This window comes from Euwallacea similis, chromosome 17, assembly GCF_039881205.1.
Source record: "Euwallacea similis isolate ESF13 chromosome 17, ESF131.1, whole genome shotgun sequence".
Lineage (NCBI taxonomy): Eukaryota > Metazoa > Arthropoda > Insecta > Coleoptera > Curculionidae > Euwallacea > Euwallacea similis.
In genome coordinates this window covers 3,705,767-3,723,499 of record NC_089625.1, presented here as the reverse complement: position 1 = coordinate 3,723,499, position 17,733 = coordinate 3,705,767, and the positions used below count along the sequence as shown (strand labels likewise).

Sequence of the window (17,733 nt, the reverse complement as noted above, 5' to 3'; positions counted from 1 at the left end):
CGAACTTTCAATACTTCCTTTTTCATATATTAATTCACTCATTCAATGTAACCTGAAGTGACCTGAACTCGTCATTAAATATATACATTATCTACAGTATTTTTAGTACTTATTTCCATTTTTGTGGGAACATCGATTTTAAGTGGACAATTACACTGTGGGATGGATACCTTCGGAACACGTGGCTGAATTGGCCTCAAAAAATTATCAAATGAAACACCATTAAGACACGTCATATCAGACATCAGCCACATATAAATCTCCCTTTGTTCTACTTCGATATATGTTTTCCTTATTTAATTTTTTGGTTTCGAACTTTTGTAATTTTCTGGAATTCTCCACTTAGGTGCAGCAAACAGCATTTTCAAAGTTTCTAGAAAGAGTTCAAAAGTCAAAAAAACAAATCAAAATTCTAAAAATTTAATTTTTTTTACCATTTTTTAAAAATTAAATCTTAGGAATCTCCAGTCGAACTCTCCACAATTTTCTCGCCACCGTTACATAAAACAGTTCTTTTCTAATCAATATTAGCAACGACTCATAATCAGTCCTCTCTATTCTTATTTCTAGGCCCTCCCTCAATAGTATCCCACCGCACCCAGTTTGGTATAGAAGGAGACAATGTGAGGGTTGAATGCGTCGCCTTCTCAATCCCAGCCCCCGAAAGGGTGATTTGGACTTTCAATGGAAGGGAAGTGGACTTGCACGACCACGATTACTCCATATTAGAAGATTCTCTACCCGATGGAATCAAGTCCACTCTGATCATTAGAGAATCAGAAGAACGGCACTTCGGCATATACAACTGCAGCGTGAACAATCCTTACGGGACTGATGTTGTGGAGATCAATTTAATGCCCCAAAGTAAGTGGATAAATTTGTACAGAGTTAATCGAAAAAATTGCCGAAGGGCCATATTTTTGGACGTTTTTTTTAGCAAAACTTATTCTAATTTGCGATTATTCACCCTAACTGAGTTTAAACTGACCCTAAGAGTTGTCTACCCTCTTTTAACCCACCAATTTCCCAAGAAAATATGAAATTCTTGGCTTACGTACAGTGACCCCAAATTCAAATCAATATCGAAATTACTACAGATTTTTTAAAATTTTATATCAATTCTGAATGACCCTAAAAAGACGCCAAAAGTTTCTCAAACCTAAAATCGAAAATTTTTGACCAACGTGGAACAAATATTTTCCCACCGGAATCGAAAGATTTTTTAGGCCTTGGAGAGGCCCAGAATGACTATAGCTGATTTTTAATTCAAAGTGACCCCAAATTGTTTCTAAAACGCTTTTTTTTAATTTTTGAGAAGACACCTGTGTCGATTTTTTATTAAATTCGCAAATGGATAAAAGAATTTCATGCATTGCCTGGATATGTCGCCTCTTACTGGAACAAGTATTTCGAAAAGTTACAGATTTTTTTGAGAAATCATTACAGTGAGAAAGTTATGAATTTCGTAACAGATTTGTTGCAAATTTTGAAACCTCGTGATAAAACCTGTTAGTGTTTATGTCCCGGCGGTATATTATAATGGGACGGTTAGCCAGATCCGACTAAACTATGGATAATCGGGCCGAGAAATCAATATGTGGGGACGAATTGGGGCTCTAATCTTTTATTTATATGAGCGGCGAGTACAATGTCCGAAGTGCCGAAAAATCGATTTTTAGGGACAGTAAAAAGGGAAGCAAGTCGGGCATTTTGACGGTTTGCCCGGTGCGCTACATGCTCCCTTTTGAATTCGTAATAGTGCGTGCGGATCATACCATATGGGCATACGCGAACTCAGTCGTGTCATCGAAGAGTTATGAATAATTTAACGTATGGAGTGTTTGTAAATCGTCGACGACAGCTGATGAACAATAAAATTTTATTTCACTTTTTCATCAATTTTGCAGGTATGAATTTAAAGCGCAATTTTTACTAACCAAAACACATAATTTGCGCATGTAAAATTTAACACAGCAAAGTAAAGCTACATACATACTAAATGGTTTGATATTTGACATTGACGTTGCAACTTAGCGGCTAGCAGGCAAGCGCATTTGGAAAGTTTCCGGGCTTATGCTTTTCAATAGTACATATATGTGTATTCGGTCGAGTCAGTTCTATTGGAACCGGTTTTTAGGTATGAATTCTTATTTAAAAAAATGGCATAATTTGCGCAGTCCCTGTATTATAGTTCATAAAATAAATCTGTTCAGAAATACCTTAAATATCGCGAAAGGTGTTTACACACTGCAGGGCACAGTCAGTATACGCCACGAACCGTAGAATGCAAAATTCATTTTAATTTTTACGATGGACGTCACGCGACCACCATCACGTAGCGTGCCTTTAATAAAACTCCCGTTTAACGAAATTAAAAGAAATTGCGCAAAAATATACGACCGTCTTATCAGGCAACGACACAGAACCTTCACGGTATACAGCCAACCCTTTTTAACGCATTTACCCCAAGATATCCAAAAAAATAATGTCTTTCTCTTCCAGAGTCTTTTCCTATGCTAATCGTGGTCGTAGGGGTGGTAGGGGCCATAATTCTGCTCATAATCATCATCATGATTATTTTTCTTTGTCAGAGGCAAGGCAGCAAGAAACCACCTTCAGAGAGTAAGTATAAAATCTATTTTATTGCTTTATAGAGGTCGCCAGCATTCCAAAGCTGTTTTTTAGAAGCTATATAAAATTGATCGAGGTATAAGACATTTAGGTGTCTTGCAGTGCTTTATACATACATATATAATATAAGCAAATTTCAATTTCAACGTTGGGAGACGCATTCTAATGCCCTTTGCTTGTGGAACACCCCCTATACCCTTTTAATCATGAAATTCTGAAATTGCAAAAATATTTTCCTAGCAAAAAATTGCCAAGTACCTCGTCTTAACCACAACTTTCTTTTCCCATTATAAAATCGATTCAGGCCTGAACTATGTGGATTTTATTCAGAATTTGATTACAGGGGGGAAACTTAATCTAGATTAAATATAAACAAGCCGAATGGGCACGGTGGGGGAGGGGGTTAATTCCTGGCGCGGTCTATTCGGGGCTAGTTTGCCAATTAGGGATTTGCATAATACCATAAAAGACTACGAAAAAACTAATTAAAACTTCCCTTCAAGACGCGCACGCCATCGAGAAGCAGTGCAAGGAGTCGGACCGAAGTTCAAACATCTCAGATCTAAAGATTGATCTCAGGACCGGATCGTCCAATTCCAATGTCCATTGCGACATGGACTACATTCCAGGGGCGGAATCGGAAACGGGGAGCGAATCGGTCATTACCAGAATCGGGGTGCCCTTGGCCGGTCCTGTGAGCATGGGGGGGCAGGATATTTACCGATATTCCGCTGATTATAATGAGCCCCATTTTCCACCCAAGGTAAGTCGCTATTCTGTGTAAAATAAGTAGAGACATAAATCCTGGAAAACTTTTCCAAAGTTCTTCGAGCGGAAATTCATCAACTGTTCCACGTGGCAAACCCGAATAAAATATATACTTGAAATTGGTTAAAATGTTAATCGGATGTGACCTGGATGAGTCCTATTTAAGTAGCAGATTTATTAAAGGTTGGAAACCGAGTTTATCATTTCTTAATGGCAAACTCGGTTCCCATTGACGTGGATTTTCCATGGAAATTAAATTCATACAGAGTCCATATACAGATTTCCCGCAAGTAAAATGTCTAAAAACCATACTCATAAATTCTTCAAATTTAAGGAGAGTTATTGAAGATTAGCAACTCTGTAATGCAGTATTGGCAGATATCATGAAAAATCGCCCTTTTACATCACTCACATATTGCAGTGAAACACTATTGGTTCATTGAAACATTTGAGCTTTGCCACGTTGCCAATTATTTCAAAGTCGTGTAAGTTATCGAGAATAACTGCTAGAATTTACCTAGAATCCAACTTCGCCAGCAGCTCTTCTGCAAGGCCGCTTGAATGCTCAATTTTACTCAATTTTGAGCTAACATTGTGTTTAATTTTCGAGTACACCAAAAATATGCGATTTCGTTTTTAATTGATTTAGATGAAGTGGTTAAAACGATTTTCGAAAATTTACAAAAATTTAAGACAGTTGTTGAAATTTAGCAACACTGCAACTGTTTTTGATAAGCCGCATCGCTACATGTGTTTCTACCTTTCAGCGCTGCTATGTTGCCAGCTAGAGTAAAAATGATTCAAAACTGGAGAAAGTCTTATCCTGTTCAGTTTGCTGTTTACCTCAACCGGGTCTCATTCGACTGAAATTCTAATTGAGAAATTTTGGAAACGTAATATTGTCGGTTGGATGGGGGCACCCCCTTTCAAATCGACCCTTAGACCTGTAACAATTTCCCCGGTAAAATACACATTTGTTCCACAATCGATATTAAATAAATTCATAAACGGATACCGAACGTTTGTTTGACAAGGGTCAACATATAGCCCGCCGCCCCGCGCCCCATAAATTTGACTTACCCCTCCGAAATTGACCGCCCTAATGCAGAGACCAAATTCGAAATTGTGGTCTATAAAAATAATAAAACGGCTTTTCCGGGCCTTATGCAAATGTCGATGAAGTCGAGGGGGGAAAGAACGATTTTCGATCGATTTCGGCTCTGGTATCCACTCCTTATTTCGAGATTGCGACAGGGATTTTCCACTTTTTTTTGGATAAAATTGAAAAATTCGGTCAACTACGTGATATAAACGAATGTGGGTTGGGATTTTTGCTCCATTCAAGGGCGTTAATTGCGTTTAAGAACTCACTTTAATGTGCACTTTTCCACGGAATTGATGTTGGTTCGCCTTTTACAATGCAGTATTATCTCCAACCCTATCTGATCCAGACTTTTGCCGTTTTTGCAAATGCTTCCGGTATTCTCTGTAATCCGACTGAACATTTCCTTCGAAAAGTGGCAGATCGGAAGGCGATAAGAATTTAGTTTATGGTACCGACGTTGCAATAATTTTAAACTTATTTGAAATTCACTGGTGATTTAAGTCTATTGCAATCCAGTGCAAACCGTAACCTAAATCTATCCTAGAAAATGATAAAGTGTGTCGGGTTATTTGATATTTCAAAATAGAATTTTCATGCTTATCTGAAAGATCAGTCTGAATCAGTGTTTTTAGTGCGAAATTCGGGACTCAAGAGTTTTACATGAGAATACGAGATTTTCCCCCACATTTCGGAAATCCCCCAAATATCGAGTTAAGAGCTTTTTTTCTCACGGAAAAAACTGAATAAAAATTCTATCCATTGAAACCACACTAAAGGAAGTCGATCACTTGGCGGTGGTCTTGTTACGTGAAATGTCGGACAGGAGCTATTTACATGAATAATGAAGTCTCTCCAAAATTTCAGAAATAGATACGAGTTTCAAATTTTTCCACCACAGACGTGAACATTTTCTATTAAATTTGTAAACAAACTGTACTACTTAGGCAAGCTGTGACTTGCCAGCAAGTCAAATTCGGAGCACAATTAATATCGTCAATAATAGTCATTTAATGCAAAAATCAATTTCACTTAGTACAACCACACTAACTCTTCACTTTTCAGGATGGACAAAACAACAACGGCTATGTTCCCTACGTGGACTACTCCCGCGACTACAACCCCCCTCTAATGCAGCCGCCCATCTCTACCTCGATGGGCAGTGAAAGTCTCCAGTCCACTCGCCTCCAGCTGAACTCCCTGCAAGGCCACCACCTCTCCGGGGGCGGCAACGGCAACACGCTGCCCCTCAACGACTTGTCAGATTTGCACCTCTCCAACGGTTCCATCCCAGGAATCGACCCGCGCTTCAGCGCCACTTATGGCAACCCTTATTTGAGGAACCCCAATGTGGGGTTGCCCACCCCCAATACTGCCAATCCGGTGGCAACGCCGGCGCCTCCACCTTACAGCAGGGAAAGTTCGAGGTTGGCCCTGTCCAGTGCGGGGATGATCACCGCCAGTGCGAACCCTGTGAATACGGTGGTGTCGAACGGTGGTTCCAACGGGAGTGTACCGCAAGTGACTCGCTTACCGAGCTCGCCTACGAGTCAATACATTGTGCCCAATTCGACGATAAAACGAGGGACTTTGGCGACTCATGTGTGACGTTTCAACGCGCGAAGTTAAGTGAGTTAAGTGAAGTTAGGGTGAAACGTGGAGGCGGTATTGGGTACTCTCAGAGCAGTTCTGAATTACTATGGTGCCTCCAACAATTTTACTCGATATTTCAATTTGTTGGAGATTTCATTAACTGTTAAATAAATAAGTAGGCAAGTACTTAATACCACTTCTGCATCACCACGCGCTGCTGTAATATATAACAAAAAAGTGATTTCTTATGTAGAATTTCTTAGACAAACCGAAAAAGACTGACGTAAAACTATATCATCATTCACCGTAATTTTCGTAATGAGGAACTCGTTTATCCGTTGTTTTCCCATTTTTTTACCTACCTACAATAACCCTTATGTTGCACAGATTATTTCTACCAGCTATGAAGCTTTTAGAGACAGCTGCATAGCAGTTTCAATTTTAGGTGTGCTATAAATCCTGTACTCAAGCTGCATCTTCTATTGAATCCAAGATGTGACGAAATTTAGAGCTCCAGGGTAAAGTTTCTATGATACTATTTTTGCATAAAATTCACAGAGCCAAAATAGACGATTTAATGGACAAAATCATATCAAACTAGCTAATAGATATTTTGAAATTCTGGAACTTAGTAGATACGTGTATAAGAACACAAAGTTCAAATTATTGTTTCCATCTACTCAAAAAGTGTGTAAAAATTGACCAACAAAGTAGACGATTTGGTGAACACAATTTATCTAAAGGTAACCTAGTACGTGACATCACGACTTGTCTACTAACGAAATGTTTCATGTTCCTACATAGGTAAGTGTACCCTTCGACCATTAAAATTCAAAAGTCGAAATCTTATCTGAACGAAATACGAGTGAAACTGTGTTAACACATGATACTATGTTTCTAAGATAGGAAATTTCGTTAAAGTGCATTCTCGCCAGAAATAATGATATTTTAACTTTTAACTAACTTTTGTTCTGAATTCATCAGTTGACTATCACTTCTGTGCATTGAAATTGCAAAGTTAGTTATACTTTACACTCCAAAAGATTATCTAAAAAAATGTGTACATATTGGCGAAGTTTACATACACACCCAATAAGGCATCTGTAACCTCTGTGCACCTGAGCATATTCCATAGTGATGCTCTGTTCTGGGAAGCAGTAGGTCAAAGTTAATAAATTGCTGTCTGCTCAAAGCTTTTCCAGTCCAACTATCCCTTACCCCAAGTTTTATTATCACGGCTCTCAATCTGGTGTTAGTAATCTGTGTATTTGCCCTATAAAAGGGATCCAGCCCCCCAAGTCAATTTAAGGCCTATACGGCTCCTAAGGACCCTTCACTCTACCTTGAGACAATTATATAATTGCCGAATTACACTAATTGAGATGTTTCTGTTCGCTAGCGGTAAGCTTCAGCTGGCAGCGTCTACGAAAAGTTTCAAATTTTATAAATTATTCGATGATTTGTGCCATATCCCCTGTCTATAAAGTAACGACAAGGCTGCCCGGCTAAAGCTTTTCCTGTAAATAAGTACATATCATATAAACGTATGCCCACCGACAATATTCTTGTCAATTCCCCATTTGTACGAACTCTACTGTCCTAGATGACCCAGACTATGAAATCTTTATTTCTATAGATCAATAGTCGAAATGTTTCGAGCTTCCATATAGTCAATTTCGCTTGTTCTCTATTCTTATTCGGGCCTAATCTGTGTTAAGTTTATATCAAAAACAAATAAATAGGGCAAAGGGGGTTTATAAAGACCATTTTTAGTCAATACGCACAATAACTACTTGTGATTTTATTTGCAAAATTAAGCCGCAGACTATCCATACGACAGACTGTAAGTCTAATTAAGTTATGAACTAATCAACGAATAAACATAAAGCAGATACTTCAAAACCCATATACAGAGTGATTCTTAACTTATACGCATAAACTTGGGAAATTATAGCTGAGGACAAACAATGATTAATAGTGAAAAAAAATATAGTAAAACACTTTTAGTTTCCGAGATCAATCAAAAAGGTTTCACGTCTCGGATGATATCTTTGGAGTAAGAAAATATCTTTGGGTAAGAAGATCTGCTGCAGCCACTGAATTTTGATGTGATTCGCCGTATGCTAGTGTCATGTTCAGTTCTTCGTTTGAGAAATTATGCGCCATATTTTTATTCTAATCGCGTGAAAATAATTTCCAATACGGCCACAATTGAAAACAAAGTATTGCTAGAAATATCAAAGATATCGTCCTGACTTATTTACCTTTTAGTTTTTATAAATAAAAAATTCAACCTGATAAATTTTTTGTGTCTCAACCAAATTGTGTATGAAAATAACTTCGAACAGTTACTATGATAAATTAAATGCAGTTTCTTTTATTTCAAATAAATTCATATCTTCGAAACCAAAAGTGTTTTACTAATTTTTTTTCACTATTAATCATTATTTGCCCTCGGCTATAATTTTCCGAGTTTATGTGTATAAGTTAAGAATCACCCTGTATTTTCTCTTATCTCTATAAACTTCCATGCCCTGCAAATATACAGGGTGTTGTAGGTAAAGATGTTTTATGCACCCTGTGTTCTCGCTCTAAAACAAGCCTATTCGCAAAACAATCAAGCGCTACTTAGCGGATTAACGTTATTTTTATCATATTGTTATCGTCTTTAAGAAGGATGTTCTTGTTAATAGTAAAATTAAATATAAAAGTATATCAAATATACCAAAGATATTTTTTGTATATTATTATTATTAAAACATTACTAATCAAATGTATATTTTTTAAAAGTAATTCTATTGTGTATTACTATAATTTCGACGTCAACGACTCTTTTAGATGACATACAGTGGGACATTTAGTTCTTCGTGCTTGTATTAAAGTTTCAACAGGCCTATAAATGCAACGATTGTATGTTTCTGTACTTAACGATGATTTCCACCGCATTTGCTCACTATAGTTATATTCGCCTTTTAAGTTTTACCTTAATTCTTTGTATATTCATGTAATTATTTTTTTAATGTATTTAATTGTCTAGCCTAAGTTTTTTTACCCATAATTTCCTGCCATAAACTGACGAAAGTGCCGAGACGTCCAACCTAGTTCTTATTGCTAGCGTTCAATTCGTAGGTAGTACTATCTATTTTTTATACAGTTTGATGTTTTAAGCTGAGTTGGAGATGTCGCAGGCACAAATTACCCGTTGATTTCATCATTCAAGATCGACATAGACAAATTTATTAGCTCAAATTTTAAATGAGACCGTTGTACATATTGAACATATCCTGCAAGTTTTCTAATCTAGAATACTGTTACTATATTGTGTATAAGAATTTTTTTAAATCTTGAGAAATAGCAATATTTAATTTTAAAAAAACCTTTGTGATTGTAAAATACAACTTACTTCATTACAGCATTCGTTTTATTTACTTCAAACTGTACATTAAGAAAAACCCGTGCTTTAAAGGAAGGTTACTAAAGGAATATCTATGACAAATTTTCTTGCTCAAATTTAATTCCAAACATCAGTACATAATATTAAAACATGGTAAAAAAATTCTGAGGAAATGCTACCAATAAATAAGAACACAAGAATTTATGTAAAAATATCCATTCTGAGCTATTTCTTTAACAAAATTGACCTCGCAACGCTTCGACAATAAAAAAAATGAATGAATTTGTCAAGACGAATTTTACTGCCTTGAAATGCAGCTAATCCTCCAAAAAGAAATATTGCCCCGCCCTCTTCTGCTCCACATCCTTTACCGATTCCAATTTGTTGATTCGTGGTCGGAAATTGTTGGGGTCCCGCCTGAAAGTGATCCCCAATAGCTCCAGAAATCTGTTCATCCCCGCCAGCAGGGTTTGGGGAGTATTGGCGGTGGTGTTCACTGAAGGCGAGCCCTCAAAGACGATCACTCGATCAGCCAAATAGGTTGCCATGATGAAATCATGCTCCACTACGAAACCGGTCTTTTTGGCGTGCAGAATAAATCTTAGGAAAATAAAAAGCACCGTAAAGTAAAGTGAATTGGATCTTTGAGGTAAATAAAGTATAAAATTTACTTTATTTGATGATACTCATACGAATAAAAATGAGTATTTCTGGAGTTAGTGAAGACAGTTACAGCAGGAATTAAGCCCGAATATAAAGACTGTTATGACAGCTGTAATTTCTCAAATAAACTCTAATGAGATTCATTGCTTTGAAACTCTCGTATCAACCTAAATAGCATTGTCACTCCACTTTTGTTTGAAGCCTATTAAACGTGAAAATCTTTGGGGTTTATGGGGACAGTTAGAGCTAGAACTATATCAAAATTTACAAGGACATAAAGCCTGTTACGCTAATCAAATCCAATACTTCGAGACTCTCCTTAATAGCATAAATATCATTCTTAAGGTGCACTTGTTTTCAGACGAATCAACGTAAATATTTTTATGGTTATTGAAGACATTTGCAGCAAGAACCCAACCAAAATTCACTAAAATTCACAGCCTGTTGTAGCAATTACAATTTTTCAAATTAACTCTTATTAAAATCCACCATTTTGAGACTTTCATTAACAACCTGAATAACCTTTGGTACAATTATAATTTAATTTAATTTAAATGCTATTAAACATTAAAAAGTAAAGCTGTCTTTACCTTTTGATGACTTTGGCGGCAACTAAACGCTGCTCAGAATCTAGGTAGGCACTCGGCTCATCTATCAAGTAAACATCTGCAGGTTTTCCCAAGCAAAGGGTCATGGCCACCCTTTGCAACTCTCCTCCGGACAAGTTCTGAACTTCTTGGTCAATGATGTCTTCGATTTTCAGCGGTTTCATGACGTCCGCTATAAACTGATTGCGGGAAAAAAAAACAATATTTTTTTAAACCAAAATTCGAGTGAAATTTATCTTACTTGTGGATGGATGTAAGCGTCCCTGATTTTATCATGTAACAAAGCTTTGACTATGCCCTGCGATTTCGGACTGATTTTCTGCGGTTTGTAACTGATATGCAGCTGAGGCAGGTTCCCTAACAGCGATAAAAAATTTTATTCAATTCCATTGGCTTTTTTCCATAAAAAACAACTAACCAGATCCACTATCAGGCTCCAAATTCCCAGCTAACATCCTAATAAAAGTAGTCTTCCCAGTTCCATTTTCTCCCAACAGCACCAAGATCTCCGAATCAGAAAACTGCCCTTTCTTCACATTCAATTTAAAATTCCCCATCGTTTTCGACATAGATGGATACTCATAATGGTTCATACGCTTCACCTCCTCTTCAGTGGCCGATTCTGCCACTTTGAACACTAAAGACTCATCTCGGAAACGCAGATTTTCAGTGGGAACAAAACCATCAAGGAAAATGTTGATACCCTCCCTAACTGAGAAGGGCATAGTGACAACACCATAGGCACCGGGGACGCCATAGAGGCAACAAATGAAGTCAGATAAATAATCGAGCACACTTAAATCGTGCTCCACCACAATGATAAATTTGTCAGGGTGAAGCAACGATCTAATAGTCAATGCAGCATTCAAACGCTGCTTTACATCAAGATATGAAGATGGCTCGTCAAACATAAAGATATCTCCATTTTGGATACACACCATTGCGCAAGCAAATCTTTGTAGTTCTCCTCCACTCAAAGCGCTAATTTCCCTCTCTTTGATATGTTTCAAATCCAACATACCACATATTTCATCCTGATTGCTTAGCTCATCCTTTTTCTGCAACAATTGTCCTACAGTGCCCTTAACAGCTTTGGGAATTTGATCCACATATTGGGGCTTAATTAAAGCCTTAAGATCGTCTTCCAAGATTTTTGTAAAATAATTTTGTAACTCACTCCCTCGAAAATGACTAAGGATTTCAGTCCAGTCAGGGGGATCTAAGTATCTGCCCAAATTTGGCTTTTGCTTGCCAGCAAGAATTTTTAAGGCAGTTGATTTGCCAATACCATTGGTCCCTACAAGCCCCAAGACTTCTCCAGGGCGTGGAATGGGCAGACGATGCAGCTTAAATGAATTTTTGCCATAACGATGAGTTGTTTCACGTTGCAAGTTGCTGGGTAAGTTTATAATATTGATGGCTTCAAAAGGACATTTCTGAAAAATACATAAAACTATAAAGTTTATTGATTAAGAGGGATATATTATACATATGCATAAATATTAGTCAAATAACGTATATTGTTAAGGACCTCTAGATTAATACATTGGCATCTTTACCTAAAAAATTATTTCCGTGGAAACCATAAAATTAGTCAATATTTGCCTTAATTTCAACTGTCCAATTCTACCTTTTTTTTCCCCCAAATTTTCTCAAAAAAAAATTTAGAAAAATATTGTTTAAACGAACAAGATGCCTATCAATGGGATGCATACATGGGCTTTTGGAAAAGTTTTTAAGTTTCTTACTTGATTTTTAGTAACTGTAGGTTCTTCGCGAATTTTTGCTGCACCAGGCAAGTTGTAACAATGTGATTTGAGATTGTAGAAAAAGTGGTTCTACCTACCACCTTTCATAAATAGAATACCTTCTTTATCAGCAATTATACTGAAAGAAAATTAATGTCTTTTAAAATCTATATTTGCAAATTTTCAGAATTCCATTTTCCATAAATATCTAACCAACCATCAATTGGGAATCACTGTATGGGTACTCAGTATTTGATACTTCACTTGAATGTAGACAAGGGGTTTCATACCTTCACGCAAATACCACAACCAATGCAAAGCTCCTCAGATATAGCTGCAATCTTGCTGTTGGGAGATACTTCAATGCAAAGTTTGCCCATTCGCACAACAGGACAGGACTTCTTGCATTCCTGTCTGCATCTTTTCGGTTTGCACTTATCGGCGTTGACTATGGCAATTCGCGTGAGTTTGTCCGTTTCCTCAATTTCTCCTCTCCTTCGGGACATTGTGTCCTAAAATAGGGGACCATAAAACAATATGTTAGCTTTCTAATATAACCTTAAACGACACGTATGCTAAAAGGTATATAAATATGAGAATTTGCACAAAAACTTGTGAGGGATTTAAATGGGGAAATGAGCACACCATAAAGTAAGGGGGCAGGGAGTTGGCTAATTACCTGAATTTCATGGAAATAAACAATTTAAAAGTTTAAAAGCACAGTCAGATTGACCGGCCATGAGGAAAGGATCCGAAAAGGGAATCGTCAGTCAGTGTCAACTGTAACAATGACGATTGACAAAATAGGCATGTATAGCGTTGGCCAATGCTCTTTAGAAGCCATAGATTAAAACTGGCAACACAGCACTGCTACTAAACAATGATGCGACCTACTAAGCGCCATCTACAAGTTTTATTCTTTCCATTTTTCTTGTAGTTTTTATAGGGTTTAAAATTGAAAAAAAACACATGGTAAATCCTTTAATATCAATTATTAAAAAAAAATTATGATAATACAAATCTACTCTATAGAAAAACTGAGCAATAATAGGATACACTATATAATGGATCATACTGAAAATAATATGTAATATTATCACTCTAAAAGTAGAACTGTATAATAAAAAAGGACAACAAAAAATTATCAATAAGCATTGAAATTGAAACAAATTCCATCTAGAATACAACACAAAAAAAGACTTTTAAGCAAAAAATATAGACCTATTTAATAATTAAAAATACACCTAGAGCTAGATAGTCAAGGTGCAATTAAATGCAGCAGAAAATATTGCCTGTTCATAAAATTTCATATAAAAATCTTATAAATTCGGATATAAATATATCTGAAAGACAATGGCACATGCATTGGGTATATTAAAAATACACTATTTCAGTTTGTAAAAGGTAAACAGATTGAAACAAATTTCTACAACAAAATTAACTGCTAGAACATCCGGTGACTGCATTTTTGGTATTTTCGGCGTCATGTTCTAGGCTATTCTTTTCCGAACTACCTCTAAAAATTACGTAATTGTTTACTTGGCAGTGAGAATATTTCTAAAGTTTATCTACAATTATTAGACTAAATACCTCCAAAAAAGATTACGAAAAAAGTTCATAAATACTTGCTACAATATTTGCATCTATCGCTCAAGGAAAAAATCCTTGATAAAAATGATTAATAAATGCTATTTTAAGGGATTTCGATAACATAAAAATGGTCCCAACCCAGATCTACGCATGCACTGTGCAGTCCCCAGTTCCCAAAGTGTCTAAAAACACTAAGAGCAATTAACTACTTTAAAAAAATGCACAATGTTCAGTCAGATTTCGTCACGATCACAATATTTAATTCAGGAGTAAGTTACTCCAACTGTTACCTACCACCCCCGCCCACCCTAAAAAATCTCCAAAGAGATGAGTTTCCATCAAAAAAATAATTCTGAGCTAACGTTTCCCACTACTAGAGCTACTCCCACAGGCAGTACTGTACCCTGGAACGTTGAACTGGATCAATCGGGTAAGCATGCTCATTACGCATGGTATCTGCTTTTGCCTATGCATAGTTGGTGAATCCGGAACGTTGCTCTCAAAATCCACAGCGATGCGATGGGAGACATAGGTTAAGATTGTAAGGAGATCGTTTTCCAGAGCTCTATGGCGCAATTCGTAACACAACGCCTGAATGAACCAAGAGCCTTTGGTGGTGTTACGCCAAGAGTAGTAACCTAATTTTGGTGAAAAGAAGATTTTCTTGGGTATATGACGTTATTAATGATTTTAGGAAATATTTAGTACAGTATACAAAGTGGTTAATTCAATACCGCGTCAACCCTCTCAGAAGTACGTTACACGATTATTTCGCTGCGCTACAACACTGATGTATTGGCTTTAAGAGAAAAATATTATCTCTCATTAAGAACCCAAATCCTGCTAAAAATACTCCATGAATCATTATTGATTTGTAGGTGACAATAATTAAGGAAATGGCTTAATAACCTCATTATCTGTTATTCATATTCAGGAATGAGATTTAAATATTGTAATAAAAAAAATTGTTGCCACTTACCTTTTACAGTGGAATGAACAATTATAAAATCGGCATGAGCAGGAATTTTGTAGGTATTGGGATTTGCTCCATCAGTTTCTGTTCGACTTAGAGCAAGCAAATGAACGCCCCCATCCAATTTGTCTCCTTGACAAGCTTGCAAGAAGAACATTTTGGGTTTTCCTAACATCCACCTTTAATTAACTTCAACAAACCACTTTTCCAAAAATTCTATTACCAGCTAAAGTAGGACATCTATCGGCAGTAAATGGGGCCCATAAGTTGTCTGGCTTATAGGGGGTGTCTTTGGCATATACTATACCCATTTCACCATGCGAAAGCACAGCAATCAATATGCAGTCATGGTCTGAATGGTCCATGGCAGCAGCTAAAAATATACAACCTAAATTTTATGTATACATTTAGGTATAGAATTTCATACAATGTGAAATTGACAACAATTGAAAATATCATACATTGGATGGTAAAACTTTAGTGCTCACCTGATCTCTGAAAAAGTGATAATTATTAGATTAGTTAAAATAGGAAAAACTGGCGCATTTTCATGATCATTAAAAATCCATCTATAAAGTAAATTTATCTACCATGCCAGATAAATCTAGTTTCAAGATGTTTTCTTAATAAGCATTAAACTTTTTTCCTAATATAACCTTGTAAATATTGGCCTTTCTGAAATCTCAATAAAGAGCATCAAAATTTTAACTACCCTTTAAAACCTTTTTAGAAAAAATGTTATCTGAAGTATGTCTGCAATTTACTCATATAGATTAGAAGAAAGATGGAGAAAGAATGAGCATAATTAATGGATTCAATAAGATGATTTATTGATTAGTCAAAGGAAGAACCCAGTAGCCCTAAAAATATATGAATTCTACACACTTTATGACGTGATTAAACCATTTTCAGTGTGCTCAGATATTTAACTCAAAATTTCTGTAGAAAAAATACTTTTAGCCATATTTATCTTGCTTTTGGATTAAAATTAATTAAAAACTAATTGCTCTCACCTTGCCGAACTTGGTGCTCCAACTCCACATAGTTCAAATCCTTAAACACATGCACATCAAAACCCAGCCACTCCAAGCACTCTTTGAAGTTTTTGCTGTCCTCATTGGTACCAGCACGGGACTTCAGGCCTCCACATTCAAACACCTCATGGTTAAAAATGAGGGCGATGCCGCGTTTCTTATGGTTCATTTTATAATGTGTGGCAAATTTGGGGACAGGCATTCTAGCAGTAACTTCTCCAGGGCGGCTCCTAAGGTAAAACACAAAGAAACGTGATGTGATGTTGACCTAATGGTGAAGGATTCTTGCATATGTTGAACCATGAAAATTAGTTATTTAAGGCCCAAATTATTGGCATACTGGTAAGTTTACCAAAGGTAAGTTTCTGCTAAGTTGAAAATAAATAGTTGCCACTTTGCTCAGTTTCCAAAAAAATTAACTGCCTATTAAAGTTATTAGAACTTTCATATTTTGGGCCTAAATGTGGATTTAATCAGCATTCACTTGCTGTTTAAATTGCTAGGGCTTTAGAGTTAATTAAAGATTATTATTCCTTGGTTTCTATTGGAACTGTACTTAAATAATAATACCTAAGAGTCAAATTATTAACATGCTGTTAATTTTAACTATAACAATATGACAACTGTCATGGCATCCCAAATTGACCATTGCACTACCTCAATATTAAAGGAATGTGCCTGATAAAGGTAACAGAATGTTGGTAATTTAGCCCTAAAAAAACAAAGGAAATACTTACCCTGGTCTACCAAGAGCGTCACCCTCGTCCCCGCAAGGGTTACCTTTATCACTATGCCCATTGCTTGTACAATCACCTTCTTCGGCATCATGGAAGCCGTTTGGCACGTTGCCCACTTCGTCTTCCCCATTTCCTTCCATTTCAGGTGTTTAGATTCGTTGAAATGTTGATTTTTTCTAACAAAGAGACCTCTGAATTCACGTTTCAACGATACGCACAAAATCACAATAATAGAAAAGATAAACAAACTGGAAATAAAAGAGAACAGAAACGTTTCGATTGGCGAATGGGAAAGGTCAGTCGCTGCCCTGAGTATGCGCTGTGGTTTTGTTGTATTGTCATCGCTTTCTGATTTACGTTTGAGGAATAAGTCCATTTTTGTCTTGAAGTATCTTTTGAATGCCTTCAACTAGCACGAATGTCTTTTATTGATGCGCGTTCTTCAAAATCCATAAAGCCTTGCAAAATTTGTCAAGATGGCTTTGAATCACTTAAGAAATGCGAAGTACAACCAAAGGTACAACTCCGCATATTGAACGTAATGGTGTACAGATGGCGTTACGTTAGGACATTTTTGATAAAACAGTAAAGGTACAATTCTCTCCACACCCTAAAATTCATTCGCAGTGACTATAATCGTACAAATCAGCTTTTCAAACATGTAAGTCACAACCTGAGCGGTTTATTACGGTTTTTTGTACGGAAGCAGTACTTAGATTGTGACTCAAACCAACAATTGAAGTTTTTGTGCGTTCAATTTCAACGCTCTTCGTTTTTACAGGTCCGTCGCATAACGGCATCTCCATGTCTTTGCGGTTTAAACAGAATTAGAAAGATTATTATTCATTACCTAATAAAACGTAGAATATGATTGCTTTATTAGCCAGAGTTA

At 36.5% G+C, this 17,733-nt stretch overlaps 3 protein-coding genes across 3 annotated transcripts in view; 1 reads left to right on the top strand and 2 right to left on the bottom strand.

Moving 5' to 3' along the window:
* Positions 1 to 9,506, top strand: part of rst (roughest) — a 116,856-nt gene extending 107,350 nt beyond the window's left edge. Inside the window, exons 11-14 of the mRNA XM_066398449.1 lie at positions 571 to 864; positions 2,503 to 2,622; positions 3,135 to 3,394; positions 5,567 to 9,506. Coding sequence (XP_066254546.1) covers positions 571 to 864; positions 2,503 to 2,622; positions 3,135 to 3,394; positions 5,567 to 6,109 — 1,217 coding nt within the window. The 3' untranslated portion in view covers positions 6,110 to 9,506. The remainder of the gene's footprint in view (positions 1 to 570; positions 865 to 2,502; positions 2,623 to 3,134; positions 3,395 to 5,566) is intronic.
* An 84-nt stretch (positions 9,507 to 9,590) lies between these two features.
* On the bottom strand, positions 9,591 to 13,288 carry pix (ATP-binding cassette sub-family E member 1 pix). Its single transcript, XM_066398450.1, has 6 exons — positions 13,187 to 13,288; positions 12,798 to 13,019; positions 11,178 to 12,195; positions 11,001 to 11,116; positions 10,742 to 10,938; positions 9,591 to 10,088 (listed from the first exon to the last, which is right to left on the bottom strand). Exons 2-6 carry the CDS (start codon positions 13,011 to 13,013, stop codon positions 9,806 to 9,808), a joined length of 1,830 nt encoding a protein of 609 aa, XP_066254547.1. The 5' UTR covers positions 13,014 to 13,019; positions 13,187 to 13,288; the 3' UTR covers positions 9,591 to 9,805.
* Positions 13,289 to 13,475: 187 nt separating this feature from the next.
* Positions 13,476 to 17,166, bottom strand: LOC136414283 (caspase-1-like). Its single transcript, XM_066398205.1, has 6 exons — positions 16,842 to 17,166; positions 16,084 to 16,334; positions 15,294 to 15,443; positions 15,077 to 15,238; positions 14,501 to 14,735; positions 13,476 to 14,023 (listed from the first exon to the last, which is right to left on the bottom strand). The coding sequence occupies exons 1-6, from the start codon at positions 16,979 to 16,981 to the stop codon at positions 13,945 to 13,947; spliced, it is 1,017 nt and encodes a 338-aa protein (XP_066254302.1). The 5' UTR covers positions 16,982 to 17,166; the 3' UTR covers positions 13,476 to 13,944.
* Between the last annotated feature and the right edge of the window lie 567 nt (positions 17,167 to 17,733).

Coding starts and splice junctions, on each gene's coding strand:
- pix (XM_066398450.1), bottom strand. CDS start 13,013: ATGTCCCGAAGGAGAGGAGAAATTGAGGAAACGGACAAACTCACGCGA. Junction 11,117..11,177: donor GGAGCCTGATAGTGGATCTG/GTTAGTTGTTTT, acceptor TATCGCTGTTAG/GGAACCTGCCTCAGCTGCAT. Junction 10,089..10,741: donor GCCGCCAAAGTCATCAAAAG/GTAAAGACAGCT, acceptor TATTTTCCTAAG/ATTTATTCTGCACGCCAAAA.
- LOC136414283 (XM_066398205.1), bottom strand. CDS start 16,981: ATGGAAGGAAATGGGGAAGACGAAGTGGGCAACGTGCCAAACGGCTTC. Junction 15,444..16,083: donor GGAGCACCAAGTTCGGCAAG/GTGAGAGCAATT, acceptor GTATATTTTTAG/CTGCTGCCATGGACCATTCA. Junction 14,024..14,500: donor ATCCAGTTCAACGTTCCAGG/GTACAGTACTGC, acceptor CGTAATTTTTAG/AGGTAGTTCGGAAAAGAATA.